The sequence below is a fragment of the Patiria miniata genome, unplaced genomic scaffold, assembly GCF_015706575.1.
Source record: "Patiria miniata isolate m_02_andy unplaced genomic scaffold, ASM1570657v1 HiC_scaffold_7, whole genome shotgun sequence".
Lineage (NCBI taxonomy): Eukaryota > Metazoa > Echinodermata > Asteroidea > Valvatida > Asterinidae > Patiria > Patiria miniata.
This window is the reverse complement of record NW_024037074.1, coordinates 26,462,337-26,483,139: the sequence shown is the minus strand read 5'-3', so window position 1 is coordinate 26,483,139 and position 20,803 is coordinate 26,462,337. Positions and strand designations below refer to the sequence as shown.

Sequence of the window (20,803 nt, the reverse complement as noted above, 5' to 3'; positions counted from 1 at the left end):
TGTTGTGTAAATTTCTTTCCAGCAATACATGTTTAGACATACGTACAGTCATGTCATTGTATGATTAGATGTAATAAATAATCTAAACTGTACTTTTTAATCTGTTGTACAAAATATAAAATCTTTTTTTTTTTTTTTTAATAAGTTTTCCTGACGGGGTTAGTTTTAAGAAGTGGGGACTTGAGATATGGTTTGTTTGTACTTCACACAAATGCGAATTGAATTGGGCGTCACGAAATATTCCGTTTACATAACACAGCACTGAAATTGACTAAGGCAAGGAACTTGGTCACAGTGTCCAGAAATGTTGTTGTGATCAATTGACAATTGTGCTGTGATGCGTGACTGACATTAATTTTAATAAATGAAACTCATATTGGTTTAGGCCAAGGATAAGGAGTATCTGCTCAATCAAAATTGTCAAAATTGACTTCATGGTTTTGTAGTTATTTGAAAAATAGTCTGACGGACACTTTTTGGGGGGACATACTGTATACCATAGACCCTACGTTACTCAAGGGCCCCTCGGTGACCCTCCAACGCTCTGCCGATTATTTCATGGACTTTCAACTCCCCCCCCCCCCTCAATCTCACCCCTGTCGAAGAAACAAACAAAAAAGAACTGCGAAAAAGGTCCCACGACAAAAAACACGGGCCTCTCGGTTACGCAATTTCACCAATTTGTTTTCAGTTAAATTCTCATCATCTATGGTTTCTTTCTGCATTATACACAAAAACTATTTCAGTAAATTTTGACCATGTTCACAAAGGCTTAACTTCTGGGTTTTTTTTAAAGCATTTTAGTATACTGTTACTTATCTGTTATTTGACTTTCATTTTTACAGCGTATCAGGATTGAAGTTTCAATCATTCAAGTTCCTGGTTCAAGCGCAATCTTTGTTTTCTTTGGAAATTTCGAGGGACTTTTATGAATCTAATATTTTTTGTGAGACACGTTCGTGGGAAATAAAGGTGGATTTTTACTCCTTTAAAAAAAAAAAAGAGAAAAAATCAGAAAACAAAATAAAAGAAAAGGACAAAAAAACAAAGTAAAAAAAACCAAGGATGAAACTAATACAAAATCAACAGCCATCATTGAATTTTCTTCGAAATTAAAATTTGTTTGCGCTTTTTATTTCATCTTTTCGGTGAGAGGAACCTTTCAACTTGCAAATGAGTACCATTTAAGAACAACAATATTATGTAATATGTATAATCTAATAATGCCTGAAAAAGTTTTGGCGCTGGGATAGCATTTTTCCCATGAGCCTGTTTTTCCTTCTTTTTTTTCCCCGAATGGTTGGTCAGATTGGTAGGACAGATCTAATCTCTGTAATTTCAGGAAAAGAAGTTGCAACAAAAATGTAATTTAATCGGCTAGTGTTAAAAGTAAAAGTACATGTATTTTTGTTTGGGTAATTGTCGGGACTCCTATTAACATGTGTACCACTTTAAAATAAGAGGAAAACATGCAAATTTTACTTCCAAAGCAATATGACTGTCCAACACAGTGAGTAGAATTGCTGCTGATGTAATTTATTTATTAGAATTAGAAATTTTGTGGATGTGTACCTTGCTAAATTTAACCAGGTCTAAATGCGTTGGCTGTGTAAAATGGTGTCGTGACGTAAGCCGTTAGCTTGTAACCTTACACTTTTTTAGTTGACTTTTTTAGCGTTGAATTCTCTAAACTGAAGGCATAGTTGCTATATGTACATGAATATGGCAAGCTCTTGCTAAGTAACTTAAAGAGATACAAAAACACTGATGCATTGTTCACCTGTCTGTAACCTGTCAATAGAGGGCGTACTCACATTTTAATGGTGTCTTTGGGAAAGGGTTTGGTTTACAAAGTATTGTGTTGACCATAACTATGCATTTGTAGACATTTCCTCAGCCCACAGATGTAAGTTACACATTTCATGTTTCTTGAACTACATGTAGTAATTAGTAGGGAAAGTTGGGCGTAGATTTCATGTATTTAAAGAACCTGGGGTTTTTTTTGGGGGGGGGGGGCGGCCGTCGGCGAGAGATGAATAAGTCTATGGTAAATATGAAAATGACAAATTTGATGTACATGTATCTGTTGTTGGTTGCTTTATAGGGGAAAAAGATGCAGTATTGTTTCAATTTAAAGAAATTCTTTCATGTGTATTATCATAATTATTATTATTATCATCGTCATTAATTTGTGTACATACGGTGTGTAAATAAAGTTCGTACAAATACGAACCATGCTTGCCCTTGTGTTACTCTTTACTTTAAAAAAACAAAATTCTTCTTAAAAAATCTCAAGATGTGTTCCAAATAGTCCATAATCAACGCGTGCAACACTTATGCACTGGCATTTTGTAGGTTTGCGTAGGTCAAGTGCAATAGTGTGGAACTAGAAGCGTAGTTTTCACAAAGATATGAATTTCCAATGATTCCAAACAACAAATCTTTGTATCTTACAGTGCAATGCCAAACTTCACAAAACTTTTAAAGTTAGCTGGTCTTTAATTTTAAACAGGAGCAAGGAATATTGCAGTCGCTCTTCACAGCAAAGTTGCCAGCATTCTGGGTAGTCGGGCTAGGTCTTTGTACAAAACATACCAGCTGTCACTTAAAGGTAATGTACATTGGCAAACATTCCACAATTAAACTGACAAATTATTATGAAATACCTTACTTGACTGTAAGTGAATAATAGTCTCAAGCATCTTAAGAAATCACTGCACCTGGTGTGCTGTCATTTTCGAGAAAAGTGGGAATATTTGTATCAATTTGGTTGGCATCGTTGGGGGGAAAAAAATGGCTTTTCAAATACTGGCCCTAATTGACCAATCCAGTTAATCCACATTTTGTTTACAATCGGTTACATACATGTATCTGTGAACGGGTGCAAGCCAGCTAGTCTGGTTCCCTGGCCCGACAATACCCCGAGTGTATAGATTGTTCCATTTTGTCTGGAGCACCGGGTCAGGGAACAAGACAAGAACAGTGGTGTTTTTTTCTGCAGAACACAAATTTTAAACAGCTCAGTGGAAAGATACTTTCTATACAAATGCTAACCCCTAAATCCATCCATATCTGAAAATAACACCAAAAGCAAATGTACCTTGTAGCTTTCATAAATGTATGTTCAATGAGACATGGTAACATTTTATATTTTTGTATTAAAATCACATGCACCCTGACAAAACCCTGTAAAAACTACTATGCCCTTGTGCAAAACAAATGGGTCATTCTATAAAGTTAGGGTCCATAGTGTGACATTTTTCCTGTCCTTGCTACCTTGATACATGTACTTTTATAGTTGCTTAACAATTTATTTGTTGGGATTAGGTACATGTGTATGTACTTTGCTTTTCATATCCACTCTTGGATGATGACTACATTCAGAATTACACAAATCGTAGATGTTACATGTAACAGGGACAGGAAAAAAAATGGACATCAAACTAATTGAATGACCCAAATACACTTTGTGTTTTGTTACTTTATATAATTCAATTCAAATATGGCGTCTCTCTGGCAACCTCTCTGTGCTGCACTATACAGTGGCACTCATATTGTATTCCTTTCAGGTGTTTAACACCAACTGTTGTGATTACTCTACTCTGAAAGCTTTAAAATCAATCAAAGTTTTTAACTTTTAGCAGTTTGTTATTTCAAAGGCATCATTTGCCTGAAGAGTTCCTGGAGCCAGACCACCTACTGGGCCTGCCAGATCCTCGCCGCCTCCTCGTCCCTCTATCCCCCTTCCGTTGTGGTGGTCTGGCTTGTTCCTGCTGGATGCTCTTGCTGTCATTTGCAGCACTTTCCCCACCTTCCCCTTCCGATTCGCTCTCCTCAAACGCCACTAAATTTGTCGCCAGTTTCTCCTTTCCGCCTTTGTTCCATTTCAGCTGGATCGTCTTTCCTTTATCAGACGAACTTCCAGCAGCCTCTGCAGGCTTGCCAGGGTCAGCTCCTTCCAAGTTCAGCTGGTCTGCAAGTTTTGGCGATCCTCCTTTTTCTTTTTCCATCTTGTTTGCAGCTGCTTCTTGATTTCTGTCGGGTGTTTGTGAGGGCGGTGGGGATGTGCTTCCATCAGGTCTGTTCAGGTTTTCAGGCCTCTTTGCACTTTGCTCCTCGTCAGCGTTGGTTTCAGGAAGGGCTGGGTGCTCAGAAGCTACTGCGGACGTCTGCTCAGTACTGTCCACGGTGGTCGTTAATGGGGAGTTAGCATCTGAAAATGGTTTCGCTGTGGATTCCATGTCATCGACACTGCTGGAATCTGCTTTTGCAGTTTGTCCGGTATTGTTCCCTCCATCCACATTCGATGCCGGTGTGGAGCTGTGTCTTGTTCTTCCTCTTCCCGATTTACTTCCACTGCCTGAATGGACGTCGTTTGAACCGCCCTCCGCTCTTGGGAGTGCATCCGAAGGTTCAGTTGTTCCTTCAGAGGTCTTGTCGTCAGCTTTCTCGCCAAGAAGTAGCCTTTCAAACTCCTCGGGAGTGTCATGCTGCTTTTTCCTCGCATCTTTTGCAGCTGTGCGGCCCCTACTTTCCACAGTCTCCCCCGTATCCTTTGATGAACCCTGGGAGGATGTCTGTCCCGATTTTCCAAGATGCTTTGAGTTTGAAGCATCCATCGATTCGTCCCATATGTCTGTGATCCCCTGCGACGTCCCAGCTCTCCCGTTCCCCTTCCCTCTACCAGCCAATGGAAGTTGAACCACGCCAAAAACACCCGCACCGCTCTGATCCTCCGACTTCCCACACTGCCGTCCATTAGCGTCCAGTTTTTCTGTGTCTCCCTGTACCCACCTCGGACCCTTCTTGCCCAGATTTGCGGCCCCTGGATGCTGGGGGTCAATGAGGTTAAAGCGCCCTCTAGCTTTGTCCCACTTGTCCTTCCTTCGTCTTGCGTACTGTACTTGGTCCATAGTCTGAACCGTTCCAGCTCCAAGCCCTGCACTCCTGCTGTGGACAACTGCTTGAATCTAATTTCAAAAAAGGGAACAAAAGTGGTATAATATTGAAGTATCCACTAAAAGTGATGAGTATCCACCCTAACCCTGCTGAATCCAACAGGATCCAACTATATCATAAACCCGTTGGAGCCTGTTGGATTCAGCAGTAAACCCCTTGTACAAATGTACATGTACATATTCAGAGTTGGATTCTGTTGGGTACTGATAAATAACGCCAAGTTGGACTCTGTTGGATCCAGCAGACAACTAAAAACTAGGCACAGTTGGATTCTGTTGGATTGAGCAGGAAGTAACCATTGGACTCTGTTGGATTTAGCAGGGTAGTCCTGAGGAACCCTTAGGGGGTTAGGGTCCACCAAAAGTGGTATAGCATTTAACTGAACCCTACAGATCAAAATTTCTCTCGACCAATCTAGGGTTTGTTTGTTTTTCTAAATAAATGGAGGGCTACAACGTTTAGTTATTCCGCCCAAATTTTCAAAAAGTTTTTAGGATTTTAAATGGGCGTTCTTTTATTCTTGCGCTGTCTAGACTGCACACCCTGTGTTAAGCTGACGACTTTTTTTTTTTTTTTGAAAATACTTTAGTTCGTTTTCATAAACAAACAAAAACAACTGTAACAAACAAAAAATCAAGACCCCTTGCCAGCCCCCACTTTTAGAATTTTTAGATCCCCTTTGAAGACTTACAGGTTCCTTTATCCCCCGGTCACCCTTGCCTAGTGACTGGCCCTCCGCCCAGCCCATCTTGGACAGCAACTTGTGGCCCAAGTTTGTCGATCCAATCGCCCTGTGGAGAACAAAAATGTCAAACGTTAGTATCCCTGGCGACTCTTTGTTGACGACTCTTTACTGAATATCCAATGGATATTTATTGTTCAGCGAGTAAATACATGAAACAGTCATAAACAAATATGGTAAACTGGGTGTTCACGCTTTGTGTGCTTTTTGAATTTACCCTTTGTGACCTTCTGGTAATCCTGGAAGTAAAGCACCTTTGCTCTCATAAAAAAAAAAGCTTTCTCAAGGTTTGGTCTTAATCTGATTTGGTTCATTTGTTATAAAGTAATGAATTTGGTTCCAATTCCTTACAATGCATGTTATTCAATACCTGATGTCTTCATGAGAGCACAGTAATATGCATAACTCGGGAGTAGAGTCGATGTTTGTTAAAAGTTTCAAGTCGACCCAGTGTATCATTTAGAACAAACTGAGCACTCGATGAACATGCACACACATTTACATAAAGAAAATAAACTTCTTTATAGTACAGCAATGATGGTCGAAAATGCCCGCAGTCCCAACCTAACTCGACCCTCTGCTTACTTATCTACAGATGCCGGCTGGTCGTCAGGCTGGTAAGGGTTGTCGCTACCCATGGTTCGTCTCCGTTCCCCCGCCCTGTCTGCATAGCCAGGATTCGTGAGTGAAGGATCTTGCTGGTTGGTGTAGTCCTCCTTCGCAAGGTTGAATTTCTTCTTGAGGTGGCGTAGTTCCTTGCGACGCTGCTGTTCCTTGTCGTGCTTGCTGCCAGAGGTCGCTCCTTCAGATAAGAAAAAACAGGTTAAAATAACTTCTTCGTTTCAGCAACAAGGGTCTTGTTTGTCTACAAATCTTGATGAACATCCTTATGTTAATTTCCAGATGAATTTAGGGCAACTCGGGTCCACCCAAATAGAACTTGTATTCGGACAGGAAAACCTAATGTACTAATATTCTTATTGACTTTGCTCTTGATTGGTTTCGAATGGCATCATCAATTTTTAGGATGTAGTCGCTCTCAATTCGGGCGATTCACAATGCAGGGCGCCACCAAGAGTTTGCCAATTTTGCAATTTTTCAACTTTACGGGCGACAAAACATGGCCCATTTGAATGAGAGTCAGTAGACAACTTGAGCTAATTTGTTATAGATTGGGGCATAGCATTCTGTCGCGTTACAAAAAAATACCATAATGATCGAAAGAAATGGGCAAACAGATCCTCGCATCATACGTTTACGAAACTACTAACCGGAAAAACTAACAATTTCAAATGTCCCGCGCTGTGAATGTGTCGACCATTACCCACAATGCACTGGGACAAATGAACTCTCTGTGGCAAAATCTTGGTGGCGCACTGCATTGTGAATCACCCGAATTATTTCAAATATCAATATATTTCTTCATAATGTTAAACTTGGGGTTGCTACGCCCCATTTCGTAAAATCGATCTAAGGCGAGCCCTCAAATTAGAATCCCTCCCCAGACCGTTCGGGGTTGAGCCCGCCCAGTATGTTGAAGGGATTGGGACCTTGCATGGAACCGATCGGCCTGGATTAACTCCACCAGGCTTCTGCACCATGGCTCTGGCTCATCACAAAGGAACCAATTTGTGACGCGCTAATCCTCCAGTAGGCAACAATGACTGTGATGAGCTTAAAAGAAGTTACCGCTGGTAATCCCAGCTGGCCGAATAATCCTCCAACAATGGCTAGACTTGCCTATTGTGAAACACTGAATCACCAGTTTGGACCGATTGGGGCGTCACGCTTCAGTGACCGGGTGGCTTCTGGCTTCATACCGATTGGGGTGGAAGAAATTAGCATACCGGACCCGGTACCCGAACGGTCTGTTATCTGATGGCTCGCCTAAGTTCATTGCAAAGCGATACAACAAGTTTACTGCTGCTGCAGTGTTTAATGGTATAGTCCATCATTTGTAATTTGTGCGTTTTGTTCGTTTGAAGCAACAGAAGTGCTCAAAATCTAAAGAAGGGTGCTGAACAACTAACCTGATGAAGTTTCAGCTCAGCTTCAGCTGTATGTTTTGAGAAAAACAACATTGTAGGATCTCGATTTCAAATCAAAAGTTGCTGAATCATGTTTTGATTTGGGCCTGAATTCAGCGTCTGAGACACGTTCTCACTGAGCCGATTGCAGCTATGCGATGTCGCGCACCGATCCGACGAATTATAGCAACTGCGCGCGCGTGTGCGTCGTGTCAACACTTGTGCGCACTTCACTGAATAAAAAAACGAACTACAAACGGAAATTTCCAATGGTGCTTCTTAAGACGCACTGTTGGAAAGGCCTTGTTTCTTTGATTTCTTCAAAATGACAGCTTGCCAGAAAGAATAATTTCACAGGGAGTTTAGTCCCCTTACTATCTTTCAACCAAGTATGTTTTTGAACAATAATTGCGCCAGTCACTTTTGGGATAGCTGCAAATGATGGACTGTGGCTTTAAAGGGTTTAACATATTTCTCTGAATATAGGAGGGTTAATCGTGAGCTTCCGGTACCTGCCGAGAGCTGGTTGAGCTGCTGCATCGCTATCAGGGCCTGCACCTGGCCCGGTTCACATTCCTCGCAGGTCTCATCCCCAGGGTGGATGTGCAGACGCAGTGTAGTGCCGCCAATGGTGATGTAGTCGCGGTGGGATAGAGGGTGGGGCTCACTTACAACGCGTTGCTGACAGGGTTTGGAGGTAAGCAGATGAACCAATAGTAATATTTTTATGTCCTTTGATTTATAAGCAACCTAAAGACTAATTCGGCGACAGCCATTTTCTGCGGTGGCACCAGGCTTGCGCGAGTCGTGCTCATGTAGCACGCATGAACTCCGGGCTCCTTCGACCCATAGGGCTACCAAAATACTCACACGCCTTTGTCTTTAAGAAAGCGTGCGACATACGCACAGGTGTTGTGCCACCTCAAAAATAGTTTCTAATTTTGTTCGGCGAATTCTGGTATAGACCACGCACAGCATTCGATCAATGTACATTCAAGAGTGAACTACTGATGGCTGAAGCTTTGCACAAGTAAGGCCTGTTCTAAACGCCGTGCGAAAAGCTGTGCCACTGCCGTGCCAAACTCAACTGAATTGAGCTCGGCAATAGCTCATTTATAGCACGGCAGTTGCTCTAAACGCCAAGCTTGATCTTCAAACTAAATACCTGGTTTAAGAATAACATTCAAGCAGTTCAACGCACTTTTAGCCCAATCAAATATCTGCGGCAATTTCACTCCCCATGGTTGCAAGAATGTGCATTCAATAGGGTATAAAATGCCACTACGAACTCAGTTTTTTACAACGTACAGCACCAAGAATGTCAAGTGATGCCCCCTCAACTTTTCAAATTTAGCAAAGGTCAGACAATCTCACGATTTTCTTTTTCCAGTACCCCCTCCCCCAATGAATATAGGGAGAGTGTGGCCTAGTGGTTAGGGTGACTTGTGATCCGAGGGTCAGGGGTTCGAATCCAGCTGCAGGCCATATGTGTGTCCTTGGGCAAGCCACTTAACCCCCACTTGACTCTCTCCACCCAGGAGTATAAATGGGTACCGGCATTAGCTGGGAAGTAACCTGCGATGGACTGGCATCCCATGCAAGGGGACAGAAATATCCTTGGTCGTTTCATGCCAAGGAAACTGGAGATAGACGCCGGCCTTATTGTCTTGTGACAGACTTTACTATTACATGTACTACTTACACCCTCCCCCAATGAATTCTCTCCTGTTAGACACGCTACTGCACTAGACATGCTAGACAATTGTGCTTAACACACTGAAATTGTTGTGAGCCGTTTGCAGTCTGTTAGCCAGTTCATTTTTGCGGGTGCAAGGTACTTAATTACTATTGTCATCCTTTCTTAAGCGCTCACCTCTGATATTGCCTTCCCGTTAAGCAACGTCCCGTTCTGACTGCCAAGGTCGACGATCGTGTACCGTCTTTCCTCTGCGTTGTAGACGATGTGCGCATGGCGCTTGCTGACCTTCACGCTCTGGATCAAAATGACGTGACTGCTGCCCTCTCTAGACCAGAAAGAGAACGGAGTAACAACGTAAACACAGACTTTTACCAGTGATTTTCTTTTTACATTTCCAATGGGGAATTATCAACAAACATGAGCAAATTTTTGCAGAATTTGCATAAAAAAGTGGAACAGGCCCATGGTGTACATCTCCCACAATTACTACAACTCATAAATATTCATCAGCTTTCAGTTGTATTAGGCTGTTTCGGCAATTAAAGGTGCATTCTTGAAGCCCTATATCTGCATAACTACGGGTCAGATCTGGTTGAAACTTGGTACATGTATGTACATGGACGAGGATGTGTTATAGATGAAAATTGAGATGACACCGCGATCAGATGATGTCAAGGCAATATCATTTGATTTTTTTTCTCCGATTTATCAACTTTTATTCTGTGTTGATTTGCACAGGAATTTCCACATGACAACATTACTACATGTAAATACATATACTCATGACTAGCGAAACAGCCAAAGGCTCTGACACTCTTCTCCAGTTTCTGGGTTTTTTCTTTTAGGATACCTACCTGCCAATGGTACCACCCTCGCATGTGATAATGAATAGTGATCCTGGCTTGAGAGTGTCTGATTTGGTCACAATCATTCTGATGCACGGGGGGTAATCAACCTTCAGCACTGCGAGGGGGAAACAGAACAAAAATTCAATCTCAACATACTGGGGACAAAAAAAAATTGACTGGCACTGTAAATGTTTGATTAAAATTATCATTTCAAGAGCGAGAATGGGGGCAAACGAAAAATCCACGAAATAACTGGCAGAGGATTTTAGGTTCACCGAAGTACACATGTAGGGTCTATGGTGTATGTTTGTATTTACCTAAAGGCAGCCCTTAAAATACCAATCTCTTTTGTTCTATACAAACTTTTATTGGTAACAACACTTCGAGGGTAAAACCTCAGGAATTCCAAATTTCAAAAGATATTCTTTAAAAATCGTAACAAAAAACCCTGACAAATACCACCACTGATATTTAGAGCACACATTGCTTAAATGGTAGATGTGCTTTTCACTTTCTGTTGTTTGGTTGAGAACCTCTTTCATTTCCACAAAAAAAAAAACCTTTGCAAAAATTTGAGTAAAGCATTCAACATGCTCCATAAAACATCATTAAAATGCAGTGGCGAATACTGCAAATCTTATAGCATCTCGCTATCAAAACAATTTGATCAATTTCGGCAGCCACCAATTTTTCTTTCTTCTGTGAATGCCATTTTACCTTCCAATCCACCGGAGCTATCTGAATCCACTGATATCTCTTCCAAATAATCCTCAGACGAGGCACTTGGAGACTCGAGGGAACTGCCCTCACTGGAGGAAATATCCGACAAGCTATCAGACAGCTCCCCTTCCTCCATCTCGTCCGAGCTCAGGACGATCAGTTCCTGTCCGTCTTCCACGATCATGACGTCTTCCACAATTTCCCCGTCAGAGTAACCCTCTTGCAAATCCCCTGGATTCGGTTGCTCGTCCGTTTGACCTTGCCGCGCCTCAGCATCCGGGTTAGGAACAATAACCCGACGGTGTCTTCCAACCTCATCTGGCGACCTTTGACCGTCGCCTTTGCTCTCGTCGTTCTTCCCTTCCTCTCCGCTCGGCGAATCGTCTTTTGCCGTGGAGCTCTCAGAGCTGCCCCTGATGGTTTCTGGACTAGTTTTATCTTTCGGTTTCTCGGACGTCCCTGCAGCATTTCTTCCTTCATTTCCTTCATCTTGATTGTTCTCATCTGCCTCATTCTCTGCCGACTGATTCCTGTTATCATTCCCCGTCTTGTGATTCTTTTGGCTTTGACTGCCACCCCCTTCAAGACCATCTAACTGCGTCCCTTCGTCAGCTCTAATCTCTCCATCTGACATCCCATCCATCGGTTCGCCATCTTCTTGTCCCTGGACATTCCTGCGGTCGTAGTTCTCGTCTTTTCTATTTCCATCAAGGGACTTCTCTTTCCTCCTCTTAGATCCACTCTCTTGACGTCGTTTTCGTCTCCGTTCACGTGACCGCATCCTCTCCTCAAGTTGCTGGGCGTGTTCATTGGTAACCACCTCAACCTGAGCACCGATGCCCTCGTAACTGTGGATGCGGCGTTCTCTTCTGCGTCGCCTCTCGCGATGAGCTCTCCCTGGAACGACATCGCCATCTCTCTCGGAAGAGCTGCGAAGTCTGTCCCTGCTGATGTCTCGCCTGCGCCGTTTGTGCTCGTGTCTAGTATCCTGCCCTATCTCAATGATCTGACAATCCATGTCTTCAAGGGTGTCCCTCCTCTAACAAGCCGTTTCCCAGTAACCAAATGAGCAAATTATGAACAAGGAAAAGAAGGGGAAAAAAACAACAGAAAAGTATTAGTGAATTCACATACCTGCGGACATTGAGCGTGTTGGGAGGTCTATACGGATTCTGGGCGTAGTGCGAACGTTGGGTTTATCGGGGGCGTAATATGAAGTTGTGGATTCCAAATTGTAATCGCTTCTATAAGGTTCTTGCTTTGGGTCTAGTGTAAGTTGCGATAGGGCTGAAGTCAAGGAACTCTCCTGTAATGCAATGCATACACAGAAACGAGAGAGATTTCAGCCAAGATTTTGATATTCCAAAACAATTTTACCGCACTACAGGAGTCCCAAACCTTCTGTTTCAAGGACACTTAATAGCCCTATGCAACTTTAATAAGGCAAAAAAAAAACTTCTGCTTCCGGTTTCCCTACCCACCCTATTCTGACAGCCCCTACCCTAATTTTTTTATGGGGAAAATGAGAAAACAAACACCCAAAACCATCAAATTCTACCTTTTACCCTTGACTACATGCAGACCCCTCCATATGATCGAACACACACAAAAATTGGGCAAAAAAAAAAATTCCCTACCTACCTACCCTATTTTCAATTGCCATGTAATCGGAAGCAGAACTATTTTTATTTTGGCCTAAAGATACCTTTCTTACCTATTTAGTTCAAAATATCATTTTTCCTTAACCAATTTTTCAGAAGAGAAAGGCACATAACAAGAACCATGTCCTAAACTTGAACATGTATTACTGCCATGGAAAGTCTTCTTTTTTTTCACTGTGAATCATTATTCACAGAAACAAAATTCTTATTTACAGCCTAGTGATTCCAAAAGAAAACGTAACAACTGCAAAGTTTGACTTTTTCCAACGCCGCAATGCAGTATACAGCAGGATTTTCTGTATTATGACATCCAACATTTTGGTCCAGTCATTTCTGGGGGATGAGATAAGACTTGCCAAAAAAAAGCCTTACCCTTTCATCGACATTTTCAGGTGCCTCTCCGTGCCTCCTGTCTTTCCGTTTACCCCAGGCTCTGCCTCTCCCCCTCCCATGATGCACCTGGCCAGGCCGGGCGGAGGGCGGGAGATCCACCTGTGAGTGGAACTGGTAGGAACCGGTTACCTCATCAAAGTAGTAGTACATGCCGTTGTTGGGATCATAATACAGCTTATTCACCTTTGGAAAAATTTGACGGGGAAAAAATTGAAAGATATGCAGTCATGCATGTATTGAATCCAATTCAATGAAGCAGGGAATAGAAAATTTAAATTCCCTGTGAATTATTCCTTCTGGCATGTTGTCATTTTGAAGAAATAATAAAAGAAGGTCATTTCCAAAGATGTGTCAAATGACACACTTTTGGAAATTTCCATTTGTAGCTGGTTTGTAATTGGGCATATCCGTGAATGGGTGCAAGCGTTGACACGACGCGTGCGCGCGGTTGCTATTATGAGCGAGAATCGTCGGTTTAGGGTGTGACACCACATAGCAACAATCGGCTGAATGCGAATCATGTCCCGAATGCTGATTCAGCAACTTTTGAATTGAAATTGAGATCCAGAATATTGTGTTTTCTTGAAATATACAGCATTCGCAGAGCTAACGCTTCATCAGGTTAGTTGTTAAACACCCGTCTTTAGATTTTGGAGCACTTTTGTTGCTTCAAAGGAAAAAAATGCACCAATGACAAATGGGCTCCTCTGTCTTCGAACAATATTATCAGGAGTTGGAGCCAACGTCAGGCACAAATAAAACACAAGTTAGGGAAAGGAATGTCTTGTTATATGTCATTGGCACGGAATAATAATGCAAAGCATTTGTAAGGCGCACAGTATCTGAAAATAATAGTCATTCAAAGGCGCCAGTCAGTGGAAAGTCAATGTGTGTGAAAGTAATGGTCATTTTGTGTGAGAGAAAGCCGGTTGAAGAGGTAGGTTTTGAGGTGATGTGTGAAGAGAGATAAGTCCTGCATTGTCCTTAACTCATGTGGTAGAGTTTAAGAGACGTGGTGCAAAGCTGAAAATGCACGGTCTCCATAGGTCAAATGTAGGTTGCCAAACGAGTCTTTGGGACAAACAGTATGTTGGATGATGACCTCAGACCTGGTCTTTGTTGACGATGTTGTAAGTGGGGCTAAGTCTTGAAGAGCTTTGAATGTAAGTAGGAGAACTATGTAATGTATGTGGTACTGGATTGGTAACCAATGAAGTTTGCGCAAGATGGGTGTTATGTGCAAGTTCTGGTGAGTGTGCGAGCGGCAGCGTTCTGGACAAGCTGGAGGTGTTGGAATAGCTCGTCTCTGGACTTGAGACTGGAGGACTTTGTGATAAACCCGTGACTAAACCTGTGAAGACCGTTCAGGACTCGACTTAAACTGTGGTATTACCCCAACTGACCTGGTCATAGTAGTAGCCGGAGTTGCAGTCGTAGTACATGCCACTGGTCTGGTCTAGGACAAAGCCTGTCCTGGTGGCAGTGGCTTCAGCTACGGCTCGCACACTGTCCGCGATAGACTGTGAGGTGCTCGGATTCTGAGGCAACACAGGAAGACAGATGACAGGTAAAAAAACAAAAACAATGAATGAAATCTTCACGAAAAAAGGTCGCAGCTAACAAAAACGTAGATGGTTTGATTTTTCCGCTAGCTGGGTGGAGTCATATACTAATGAATTACTTTGACCTCAATTTGCATGTTGACCCCATGTGGGCGTGGTAAACCTTGGTGAAACAATTTTGCCACATATTTGATCATCAACGTTGTTTTGCGTAATAGTGATACGTTTTGGAGTGTTTTCATAGAGATAATGTAATATTTAACTACATGTATTCAAAGTCTCAAAGAAACAAATTTGCCAACAAAGCAAAACAAAACTAATAAATATTTTTTTTTCCACGTGCCAACCATTGCTTCAGAGGACAGTGAAATCATAGGATCTGCATACACTCAGAGATGAAACTGGCATATGGCAAAAAAATCGGAAAATATGCCGAAGAAAAATACGTGTCCGAAATCTGGGCCGCGCTGCATTACACACATGTACATGCATGTACAATACACTTCTTGCCCAATTTCCGGACACCTACTCCTGCTTTATTTTCGATTCAAACAAAATTTTATGATGAAAAAAATGGTCAGTGTTTTCATTGCATAAAATGCCCGAATTACGGTTAGAGTAACGGAGTCATCAATAAAGAAGTTCACTTCTTACTTGAGAAAGTCTAGGGAAAAGTCCGAAAGACAAGGCACCGTTCATGGTGCTTCAACCATGCTTCAATCATGTCCATTCAACCACACAACTCCACTACTCCACTTGCATTCGTACGTGGGAAAAAATCAGGTATTTATCGTCTTTCTCTTCTAACAAATGCCAGTGAAATGTTTCGCTAATGCTCTCTTCGCTATCCTCGAGATAATCATCACGATTTTTAAGGCATTGTATTTTGTATAACTAAATTTGAAACCTCCGAAAATCGCACAACATAATGATTTTATCCACTGGATCGTTCACAAGGCTACCCGTTCGGGGCCGTTCTCGACCGGCCATGTGCTAGCAGACGGTACGGTGCAGTACGTACGCTGGTACTCATTGCGTGCAGTACATGCACGCACGTGCGACACAGTGATTTGTCCATGTCGCCTGTCAATGTTTAACCTTTTGTCCAGCCGGAGAAGGCTCCGATCAGTGTTATGCTCTGTGTTTCTACCGTTGAAACACTCCAATAACGACTGGTGAAAGAGATTAAAACTGCGTTCGCGATGATTTTAACGTGCCATTTCCATCGACTTTTCATCGACTTTTCTTCGAAATTATGATTGAAATAAAATGACATTTTGTGAGAAAAATCCTTACTAAATCAAATTTTGTGGGACACACTGTAAAAAAATCGGAAATTTCGTTGGAAAATTCAAAAAGTCGGTTTTCCGATTAAAATCGGAAAAGTTTCATCTCTGATACACTGGATACCTCTCAATTCACCCTTGCATTTGTGCTTCCGCACTCTCCTTAGGCCTTCTACAAAAATTAGACACACAAACATCAGACAGACAGACAGATATCAGACAGACAGACAGATATCAGACAGACAGATCAGGACCTTTTTATATAGGATAGTCAGTGACGTTAGGTTTCCATAAATTTGAAGAATTAGTGCTTTTAAGTTTTACTTTGGTGCGTTTTAAAACTTTCTGATACATCTATTTGTTTATAAAAACATTTCAAGTGCTTTTCTGGGGTTTTTTTAATAGTATTTTTAGACAACTTTTGTAAGATGGCAGTTATTCATCCCTTTCTGGCTGCCATATGTCATTTCAATTGAATCAAACCGTGAATAGTAATAAGTATATAATATATTATAATGCTTGAGTGCTCCAACTAATGACTTGTGCCTTATATTTCGACATAATTAAACTCACTGATGTCCCGACTTCCGTGACCCAATCAGATGGGCCAGCGCTTCCTGCTGTAGCGCCCCCTTTTGATGACGCAACTTTAGCCACCATGTCTACCTGGCAGGCAACTTCGGCGACAGATTTATTCCTGGTTTTGCGCAAGTCGTCCAGTTCTCCGCTTAACGTTTCAACCTACAAATATGCACACGAAATTGGATTGAAAAATCCATGAAAATAGAGCATGTCAGTGCCAAAATATCCAACACTTTTTTCAGATTATATTTTAATGGGGATCAAACTTTTTGATTCTCTGGACTTGCCATTCAAATACTAAATGGCCCATCTTGTGAAAAACTTGGGACTTGTAGGCCAACCAGTCTACAAAATGTAGTCTTAAGCCCCTATCACACAGTGCTGTTGTCTATCAAGTTTTTACGAAATACCTTACTTGGATGTTGGTAAATGACAGTCAAAAGCATCCTGTAAAATTATGGCTCCTGGTGTGAAGTCATTTTCAAGAAATTGGCATTTTTGTATACATTTCCAACAGTGGTTGGCCGATCACCGTTGGAAAAACCGAACTATTTTTCAACTTCTGCTTCAAATTTACCATTTTTTCAGTCCAAATTTTGTTTGCTATTGGTAACATGTTCATGAACGGGTGCAGGCCAGCTACACTGATTCCCTTACCTTACAATTTTCCGGCATCTATAAATTGATCCATTTTATCCTTAGTGGAGTCGGGGAACCAGACTACTTGAACATTTTCGTTTTTCTTGGTTTTTCCAGCATTTTCGAACACAAAACTTCAAACATGTCAGTGTAACAATATTTGACCTATTAAACTAACCCCTCAAGTAGTTCATTTCTTAAAATTACAGCAAAAGCCAATGATGTACATTCCCTTTAACAGTTTTCTGTATAATTCAAAGGTTTCATTGTTTAATTAACCAACAACACCCACAAAACTTGCAGGAAGACTTTTTAATTATCAAAATATACATCATTGTACATATTTGGCCAAAATGTGGCGATAAAAAGTTTGAGGATGGCACTTTGTCCTAAAACAATCTTTGTTGGCTGGGTTACCGTAAGCTCAATGGTTTTTTTACGCCTTTCGGATATTTTGGAGATTTTTGTTGTCTAAACTTAAGAGTGAGGGAATTTGCCCTGATTTTGTTTAGCATGTTTCCTCGGCCCGACCTTCTTGCGTAGCTCCACGGTGCATCTTTCAGCTTCTGTTCGCAACGTCTCGCTCTTCTCCAATTCCGTCTGGGCAGCAGTAAGTTTGTCATTCGTCGCTGCCAGCTCCTGGTTCAGACCTTTGACTTTTGACCTCAATGCATCCAAATCGTTGGTTGTCGACGGCACCTCCTCTGTCTGATCCTTTGACAAGAAAAAAAAACATTGTCTTCTTTTTGTAACAACATGACAGTCACTGAAACCAACAATCGAAGCTAACGAAAGTTTCCACCGTCTTCGATTGTTCAAACAATTGCACAAAATGCAGATTCGGTAACCAAGTCCCCCATAGCCTTGTGTGCATTTATCTGCCACGTATATCCCGAAAGAAAAATTGTCCAATACTGTTGTGTACATGCGCAGTTGGAATACGGAACTGGCTTATATAATCGAAACTAAAGACATGAAAGAGGGGCCCGTATAATCGGTAATCCTTACTTTTAGGACACCTCTATTTTTTACGAGTTCTGTTCAAAACTGACTTTTGCAGATGTCTGTCCAGTACCAAAGTGACTTTTGCAGGCTAAAGCAGTCTTTTTTCTTCATATAAACTCATGTTAGTTGTAATTTTGAAAGCACTTTCAAAGAAAATGTGACTTTCCTACCTTTTTTCACAGTCAGACGTGCATGTTGTAGTTCTCACAACAGAGTGAAAGCCCTACATAATGAAAGCCTGATGCTGATTGGCTGCTAAAAAAAATAAATAAGACGTTTATTTTTTATCAGCCAATCAGCATCGAGCTTTCATCGCATCGAGCTTTCACGTTTGCCATCTTGGTTTTTGAGTCTGTTTTCTGGTTGTCATCGTCGTCTTTTACCCCTGAATTTTCCTCATAAATCAAATTCAAAGCCCTGCCCTCTCCCCACAAAATTAAACCTGCTGATATTCAAGATGGTGTCATTGCCAATTGTTCAGATGTGCCAAGAAATATCAGAATGTCAATTTTGAATGTCATTTAGTCAACTGTTTTGGTGAGTCTTTCCCTTCCTAATACTAAAGTAAGGGTTAGGCCTACCTACCGTATAAACTACATCATGATCGCCATTTAATTTTTGGAAAAAATTCCGTACTCGGACGTCACTTTTTTCAATTAATTTTCTAGCGCCAAAAGTTACATCTTTTATGGTTATTCCTCCACTTTCCCTCCTCTACTCTCACCCTCTCCTTTCCTCAATTTCTATATCAGTCAGTTACTTCATCGGGATTCGAACCTCTGACGCTTGCTTGATACACGAGACTCTTAACCGCTAGGCCGCGCACGATCGCTGTTGCAATAATCAATCTTTGGACGTATTTGAAGTACCCATTGAAATAAACTAAATATTCATGAGAAAATAAATATTCATAATGACGTATTGCACTATCATTGGCAGGCTCATGCGACGTCATGGTTGTTGATGTCACGTGTATAACGTACCGCTGTCTTTCAGCCACTGACTACAATCAGTTTTGACCGGCTGCTTCAAGTTAGTTCTCCACGACGTATGCATCCAAAATGTGCTCTAAAAACACATTTTGAGTAATTTTTTTTCACTTTTACACAGCTTCCTGGATTTCTCTTGGTTCAAATGACAAGGTGAGGTGACAATTAATATGTTTGGCAGCAGATAAATTGGCATCCGAGTATGGAACTTTTCCCTAATTTTTTATGATAATTTTGATTTTGCATACATGTTAGCCTACCTCAACGTCTTCTGTGGTCTTGGTATCCATCCTTTACTATAATGTTCAGGGCGAAGGTAGATTCCAAGTAGGCCTAGGCCTATATTTCGAAAGAAAAGTAAAGTGACTTCGACTTGAGTGAAATCTGCAGACGACTGTTGACTGTTGTCTGGTTCACTGTTCACAGCCACCGGTTTACTTCCACGTTCCAGATCAGAATAGTTGGGCTGTATGCGTTGTTTTCCCGGGGGTCATCCGTATTCTGCTGAAAATAAAAATGAAATCAAAAGGTTATGGTCCATTTCTATTGGCGAAACTGGGCGATCACAGATGTATTCAAGCGTAAATTGAGGAAGAAACCTTGAGAAGTTGTCATTTTCTTCTGCAAAGAAAGCCGCCATATTGATCAACTGGACAATTCCGTGCCATTGGTGGCGCTTTGTCATTTGTGGTTGTATGGTAGGCAGCGAAAGATTACAGGAGAAACCTTGGCAAATTGATAGAATATTTTGTGTTGACTGGTCCGTTTTCGTCATTATTCACAATAATGGGGATTAAAAAGATGGCTGTTAAAAAGGAGACACTTTGTTACCTCTGTTAATTGTTTTAATTCTATTTTTGAAGAAAATTGTCGAGATATTCACTGCCGCGCAGTTTGTCAAGGTAAGGCTTTCCATATTTTCGCGCAACTTGGCGATCGCGATATTTTAGTTGCGGGGCGCCGCGGTCGCGGTCTAACGTCAGTACTAGTAGTCAGGTAGAGTACAGTGCGCAGATCGATTGTGGGCTTTTTGATTTCGCTAGCGGCGGCGATTTGTAACGGGTGAGTTCCCAACTTGTCTTTACGATTACAATACACTCTCTTTTTAAATCTAAAGGCAATTGATTGTCATCTAGCATGGTTAGTGCATTGCATTTGTCAAACTTATTTGCCCTCACTTTCAAATTTTGAAATTGTCACATGTCAGAGAAATCATTGTTCATGTTTTTTATCAGTGTTTTATGCCTTGTTTTTAAGTTTGAATTTGATTTTGAAATGTCTATGATGAGTATGATCTATATGTTTAGTGCATTGCATTTGTCAAACTTTATTTGCCCTCAGGCCACACTTTCAAATTTTGAAATTGATTGAGAAATCATAGTTTTCATGTTTCTTATGGCTATGCCCTGTTTTTGAAAGTTTGAATTTGATTTTTTGAAATGTCTGACTATGAATTTAGTATAAATAACTATAATCCTGACTTATGTCGTCAGTCACTTGTGTCACATGTCATCGTCACTGTCACTGAGTGGCAGCCAACAGTGGTGTAGTGGAGGGGGGGGGGGGGATGTGGGACATACCTAATTGATGCCCCCAGGACCTCCTCCTCCCCCCCCCCCCCCCCCCCCCCCCCAAGTGAAATTTGCTAGTCCTTTTTCACTTCATGACTGGCCTTTATTATGATTGCCCAT

At 41.5% G+C, this 20,803-nt stretch overlaps 2 protein-coding genes across 7 annotated transcripts in view; one reads left to right on the top strand and one right to left on the bottom strand.

The window, feature by feature from the left end:
* Positions 1-1,291: 1,291 nt before the first annotated feature.
* LOC119746525 lies at positions 1,292-19,797 on the bottom strand. 3 transcript variants are annotated; one of them, XM_038223501.1, is made up of 13 exons: positions 19,712-19,797; positions 19,373-19,616; positions 17,650-17,832; positions 16,471-16,638; positions 14,453-14,587; positions 13,029-13,232; positions 10,993-12,034; positions 10,282-10,390; positions 9,602-9,752; positions 8,241-8,409; positions 6,287-6,503; positions 5,651-5,750; positions 1,292-4,970 (listed from the first exon to the last, which is right to left on the bottom strand). In XM_038223501.1, the coding sequence occupies exons 2-13, from the start codon at positions 19,400-19,402 to the stop codon at positions 3,663-3,665; spliced, it is 3,816 nt and encodes a 1,271-aa protein (XP_038079429.1). In that variant the 5' UTR covers positions 19,403-19,616; positions 19,712-19,797; the 3' UTR covers positions 1,292-3,662. The 3 variants fall into 3 exon arrangements, with proteins under 3 accessions (XP_038079429.1, XP_038079431.1, XP_038079430.1); XM_038223503.1 differs by having other exon boundaries at positions 17,650-17,826; XM_038223502.1 differs by having other exon boundaries at positions 19,373-19,613; positions 19,712-19,793.
* Positions 19,798-19,879: 82 nt separating this feature from the next.
* Positions 19,880-20,803, top strand: part of LOC119746526 (ultraviolet-B receptor UVR8-like) — a 28,708-nt gene continuing 27,784 nt past the window's right edge. The window contains exon 1 of one of the 4 annotated variants that reach the window (XM_038223506.1): positions 19,880-20,014. The gene's annotated coding sequence lies outside the window, so the exon portion shown is untranslated. The other 3 variants (XM_038223504.1, XM_038223508.1, XM_038223507.1) reach the window with 3 other exon arrangements.